The 6,719-nt window shown below is 40.0% G+C and overlaps 1 protein-coding gene across 1 annotated transcript in view; it reads right to left on the bottom strand.

Moving 5' to 3' along the window:
• Positions 1-6,719, bottom strand: part of LOC103505731 (neural cell adhesion molecule 1-A-like) — a gene marked incomplete at its 5' end in the record, with an annotated part of 36,679 nt that overhangs the window by 2,868 nt on the left and 27,092 nt on the right. The window contains 2 exons of the mRNA XM_026820992.1: positions 17-188; positions 2,727-2,824. Coding sequence (XP_026676793.1) covers positions 17-188; positions 2,727-2,824 — 270 coding nt within the window. The remainder of the gene's footprint in view (positions 1-16; positions 189-2,726; positions 2,825-6,719) is intronic.

Consider the following 6,719-nt stretch of genomic DNA (forward strand, 5'->3'; position numbering starts at 1 on the left):
TCTAATTCACGCTTACATCCAGCGCATACGCTGGATTTTGAATGCTTGGATCCAGGCTTGATTTTAATGCTAGATCCAGGTAAATGCGCCTTCAATTTCAAGGTCACAAATGCAATCGTTGATAAGAGCGGAGTTAGGAGGAGCACGTTGTATAGAACAGCTATGTTAAGTCCTAAAAGGTCGTCAGTCTGGAAGGGGTCATGAAATGAAAAGAATTTCCAGATTTTCGAGTCCTCTTCAGTCAGTGCGGTCATATTGGTAGCAGTAGCTCAATGGCCAGTAGCGATAGTACGTTGAATACACAAGTTTCTAATAGGTCACTGAAATCAAGCAACGCTGCGCGTGGTTAGTATCGGGATGGATGACCTTCTGGATCATCACGTGCTGATGTCTTCGGTAATTATGCAGAAGTCACGTCCGTGGAAAAGAAAAGCTCCTTTTCGTATTTAACCTAACCCTATAATAACACTAATCACTGCTCATGGATCATCACGTGCTGATGTCTTCGGTAATTATGCAGAAGTCACGTCCGTGGAAAAGAAAAGCTCCTTTTTGTATTTAACCTAACCCTATAATAACACTAATCACTGCTCTATTTGTGAAAACTCCTTTCTTGTGTTTAACCTAACCTATAATAACACTGGTCACTGCTCGTTTGGGCCAGTTCCAATGGTAGGAATATTCCACGGACGTGACTTCTGCAGAAGTACCCTGTCTTCTTCCCGGATGAGGCTTTTGACATCAGAAAAAGTCAGAAAAAAGCTGATCTAAATTAACCGCACCGTAAACTATAACCCCTCAAGCTATAACACCCCCAAAGTACCTACTGAGAGGGCGGAAAGTAAGGCCTCTTCATCCTCGACTCCTCAAGCACTAAAGAGGCTGAGAAAAAATGAAAAGAAGGGATTAAAAACTATAAACCTGGAAAAGCAAGAGATGGAGGTATTTGAGAAGAGAAATTTCCTGGCGTAGGAAGAAGCCTCCCCTTGCTGAGGTGTATTTTATACAAAACCGAAAAAAAAATATGTAATATAAGTAAATTTTTTACCTTTCCGTTTTTTTCCAAAGTTTTATTACATTGTTTTTTTCGCCATTATTAAAATAATGGCAAAAAAAAGGTTCCCAATGAAATTTATGAGTTTTAATTTTAATACAGAAATGGTCCGTGATCATTTTGAAAATATTAGTGTCTGGGGGAAGCGCGCCGAGTTATGTGCCCTCGGAGAATTTGGTACCCCCTGTCAACGAGTTTCGAATTAGGGGGTTGAGGGGTTTCCCTTGGACCTTTGGTCACATAAGGTCGAGTTGATGAAATATAGGTAGCTCTTTTTATTATGAATTCCTAATAGACTAGGACAATTACAGAGTTGTTCCTTTGTGGCTGAAATTTGGATGTTAATGAAAAATAGTGGGTGTAGAAGTAGTCTGTACTTTTATCTTCAGATCACAAAAGGACATTTCCTTATTGAGGCCTCATTTTTGCCCACAGGGCGGCTCATATGAACCCTTTTTCTGATTTCTTCAGTTACCTGACTGTTTGTAGCAGAAAGAAATCGTGTCTTTAGACCTTCAGCAATAACTTTTCTATTTCTTCTTTCTTTCTTTTTCTGAGGAAGTAAAGAAACGATAAACGATAAATTATCACAATATCTTGTAACCTTTAATGATTTTCCCGTAACCGTAAATACAGATTCCTCTTTTTTTCAATAAATTGGCTTCAAAACTTTGTTTTTTAAACATTTCATCGTCTAGGAAAAAAATACCGTTTTTTAATTGTTCGTTCATTCGGTAGTGACAAGGGAAAAAAAACACAAAAAACAAAAAAACAAAGTTTTCACTCCACCTCCACCAAATTTTCCGTTGCGGAAGTAACCGGGAATCGCCGCTGATTTACTTTTATCAATTAAATACCCTAAAAGAAATCCTCCTCTGAATCTCTGTGATAAGTCCCGGGATAAGTCTGCCATCCGCCACTGTAAACTCCTTAACTTTTATTATCTCTCCCAGTTAACTTTAAAATTAAATCTACCTATGCTTCAACTTTGATTTATACTTTTCCAAAATATTGGCAATATATTTTTTTTTATACGTAAAAAAAAGGTGCTCACTTTTTTTTCTCAGTTTTCCCCCCCTCGAGGAGGAGGAGGAGGAGGAGGAGGAGGGGGGGGGAGAAGAACAAGAAGAATAAAAAGAAAAAATCCCTGAAAGTGGACTAAAATTAGACGACGTTGAAAATGTGTACTTACGTCTGCATGAGGCTCGGCGTGCACTATACAAACAAGCTGCGCTTCATAGCCCTCTCCAGAGTGAACCCAATTTAATTTTCTAGTTGCGTGTGTACGTATAGGTTTCACATTGAAAAGGGAAAGATGTAAAAATGTACCTAATACCTACCTACTACCTATACAGCAACATTGAAATGTGAAGGTACAAAAAATAATGTACAAGTAAATACAAGATAGGTACATTAGGTATCTACGTAGATATATATGTATTATGCCATGTAATGCAATCTGAAAATATGATGGTTCAACAAGAGCTCGGCAGAACTGTTCCGGATAGCAACCAACAAAGTTAGAATAACCATGATAATCACCAACATCCACTACATCCAGAACGGATAGGCACGCGAAGAAGAAGAAAAAGGAGGAGAAGAAGAATATAAAAAAAGAAAAAAATCCCTGAAAATGGACTAAAATGAGACGATGTTGAAAATGTGTACTTACGTCTGCATGAGGCTCGGCGTGCACTATACAAACAAGCTGCGCTTCATAGCCCTCTCCAGAGTGAACCCACGACCGCTCAACTTCTATCTCTGGCAGATCTGAAAGCAAAAACAAATCGGAAGCCAAATTAATAATAATCATCATACACTCAATTATCTAACATTCATATGAACAATAAAATTTAAGTAGGTACTGAGGTATACAAAGCGTAAAATTTTAAAATGTAGAGGGCCCAACATCAAATCCTTGCTGTCAACCACCTGGCAGTCTAAATCTGAATTACATGCCTTCTCTATTAGAGAGTACGTTACACGAGGTACTAAAGCAAGTCTATAAACCTATGCCAGTAATACCGGAATATACTCCAGGCAGTTAAACCACTTGATTAGGTACCTACTTGGGTATACAAAGCGTTAAATTTTAAAATGTAGAGGGCCCGACATCAAATCCTTGCTGTCAACCACCTGGCAGTCTAAATCTGAATTACATGCCTTCTCTATCAGAGAGTACGTTACACGAGGTACTAAAGCAAGTCTATAAACCTATGCCAGTAATACCGGAATATACTCCAGGCAGTTAAACCACTTGAAGGCCTCTTCACTACATGAAACCCCTGCTGAGACTCCTGCCTCGCACAAAGTCATAAGCCCTTCCCATATCCCTACATGCGATAAAGGTACGTATGCTACTTGAAAAGTATCTGCATTAGAGAGCTTTTCAGTAGGTTCCATAGCATAAAGTATGTAATAAAATAAACATAATAGAATGCTCGCACAAAGTCATAAGCCCTTCCCATATCCCTACATGCGATAAAGGTTCGTATGCTACTTGAAAAGTATCTGCATTAGAGAGCTTTTCAGTAGGTTCCATAGCATAAAGTATGTAATAAAATAAACATAATAGAATATGCTAACTCGCGCCCCCCTTTCGCCTTGCCTGTATATGTAGTGCCCTAACTATTAATGTGAGAGGTTGGGCGGAAGAGAGGGCCCGTGCGATTATCTCTTAATTTATATGCGAAGATTAGTTCACACTTTCGCCTTGCCCGTATACATAGTGCCCTAACTATTAATGTGAGAGGTTGGGCGGAAGAGAGGGCCCGTGCGATTATCTCTTAATTTATATGCGAAGATTAGTTCACATGTCAGGCGCTGAACTGGGAAGATACTTTGGGGTTGGTTTTAGCCCGGTTGGAAGTTTAGAACTTTGAGACGCTGATGCCTCTAGCTTTGGTTCAACAAAAGAGTACCAAATCTGCGAGCTTTTCGTGACGTGCGTGATCTACAATTGCCGAATAATTCCAATTGGCAATTGCCAAACTGTAGTGGATCCCAGCTTTATGGCAGCCATAGAACTAGTTGGACAGTCGGAGCTTGGCGACCTCGAAAGAGCTCCTATCGAAAGGCACTTGAAAAGGCACCCATGGAAAATATTACACAAGTTTACTATGTTTTTTCCGGTTCATCTGCTCCCCAACAAACATGGCAAAACTTCTTTCACACTCATTTGAGAGAGGAAGCAGGAGAAGAGAGAAAGAAGATGGAGTAGAAGAGAGAAGGAAGCAGGTGTAGAAAGAAAGTAGAGAGAAAATAGGAGTATACAGAGAACGTTAGGGGTAGAGAGAATGTATGTATGTATTTTTGGGACATTCAGGAGATACTTTTGCAAAAGATTGACTTTCAATGCAGAGTTAGGACCGAAGTGTCTTCCTTGACATCACTGTCTCGTGAGACCAACACTCGTATTTATGAACAAGAATGATCGTTCTTAGATCAGTCTCAAGTCAAAATTGACCAATCAAATGCCTTGAGACTATGCTTAGCACGAACTTAAGAGCCAGCATTTTGTTCACAAATATGGGTGCAAGTCTAGCTAAAAAAATCTACAGTGCACTGACACCTTTATACAAAGTCAAGACCCTATTTGATCTGAAGAATCAGAAAAAATTGTAAATTCTGTGTTGAGGTTGAGGCTAGAAATGACAAAGCCTACTCTGCTTCATCAGCATGTCTACCATGTAATAAAAATAACATAAAGGCCGGATGTCATGTAATAATAATAATAATGATGATCTGGTCATAAGGTAATGTTTTATCACTCAGTAATGATTCCGATTGTAAATTCTGTGTTGAGGTTGAGGCTACAAATGACAAAGCCTACTCTGCTTCATCAGCATGTCTACCATGTAATAACATAAAGTCCGGATGTCATGTAATAATAATAATGATGATCTGGTCATAAGGTAATGTTTTATCACTCAGTAATGATTCCGCCTGCCTGAGGCTTCCTTTCAGGTAAAACCTACATGGAGAATCATTATTATTCAACTCTTCTGGTTCCTCCTCCTCCTCCTCCTCACCTCCTCCTTGTCCTTTTCTGGTTCCTCCTCTTCCTCTTCCTGATACTCTTTCTCTTCATGATCCTCCCCCTCCATTTCCTTCTCTTTTTCATATTCCTTCTGATCCTTCTTCTCCTCCTACTCCTTCTTCTCCTCCAGTTCCTGATCCTCCTTCTCCCATATCTCTTCTTCCTCCTCCTCCTTCTTCTTCTCCTCTTCCTGATCCTCCACCTTCTCTACTTCCTCTCATTCCCCTTCCTCCACTTCCTGATCCTCCTCTCATCTACAATTGCCGGATAATTCCAATTGGCAATTGCCAAACTGTAGTGGATTCCAGCTTTATGGCAGCCATAGAACTAGTTGGACAGTCGGAGCTTGGCGACCTCGAAAGAGCTCCTATCGAAAGGCACTTGAAAAGGCACTTCAATGCGGAACCTGTATCAAGCTAATAGCCGACCTTTCTAGAATCTAGTTTTGCCCCTGCTTGTATAGATAGCTGAAAGATATAAAATACAAAATAATGCTATGCAACACAACAAATACGATGAAAACTCTACACGTCTCATCTAAAACCCAACTTATGAGTTTGCAGTCTGCAAGAAAAAAACATTTCGTCTGCCAGTCTGAATATCTGAGAGCTGGCGAATTAGTAGGTATATCCACCTAGAGCAGGGGTGGCCAGACTTTTTTCGTTGCGGTTCCCTTCTTAACTTTCAAAAGTGTTCGAGGTTCCCCCCCCCCTTTCTTAAATTTATTCTGAATGTCATCTGCCAACTTCTGGAAATCCAGTTCATACCGAACCGGCGAACCCTCGAGCGGTCAAGCGAAAACTTAACTAGCCCCCCTCTCCTCCTCTCACGCTTTGCTTTCTTCTTGAATTTCTTGTTACAACTTGTTTCCGTATAGCTGCGTTTACCACACTTCTGAGAGCTGGCGAATTCGTAGGTATATCCACCTAGAGGCATAGAGGCAATTTTTGAGCATTATTTTCTTCTGATTTTTGCTAGGAAACACTGTGTACTTTTTGATCACTTTTTCAGTGTTGCCTAACTGCTTTATACTGCTGTCAATGGATTTACAATTCTGGTACCTCACATGATCATTAGTAATGTCATTACTAATGATGGAATTCCGGATTGTCTGATTTTTCATCATCATTACTTGGAACTAATGACATTACTAATGATTGTGTAAGGTACCTATCTGACAAAAGGTGTATTTCACTATTTTCCTTTCGGAAACGGAACCTATTCCGATGTCGAATCATCTCGGATTGCCTATGGTTTAGTGCAGGCGCCATTTCAGTTTCCTAAAGGGAATCGTTTTCGTTTCAAAAAAGATTCCTGAAAGGAAAATACACCTAAGTTCGTGATTATATTCTGTCCCTATCACGACCTTTGCCAGGGAAAGTGTCACCCCAGTCCACATTCAAAACATTCAGAAGCCACAGCCTACTCGAGATATCGGCACAGCCGACAACAGACATTTACACCTGATGTGAAGATTGTGAGATTTATAGCGCCCATAACTCCTGCCACACACCCGAACATGCAATCACGAAACACTAACAACGAACCTATATTCATTAACAGAAATTCTAATGACTGAAACAAAACTAACTGGGGGGGGGGGGAAAACAAACTTCTTAAAAAAAA

The sequence above is a fragment of the Diaphorina citri genome, unplaced genomic scaffold (assembly GCF_000475195.1).
Source record: "Diaphorina citri unplaced genomic scaffold, Diaci psyllid genome assembly version 1.1 scaffold191, whole genome shotgun sequence".
In the NCBI taxonomy this organism is placed as follows: domain Eukaryota; kingdom Metazoa; phylum Arthropoda; class Insecta; order Hemiptera; family Psyllidae; genus Diaphorina; species Diaphorina citri.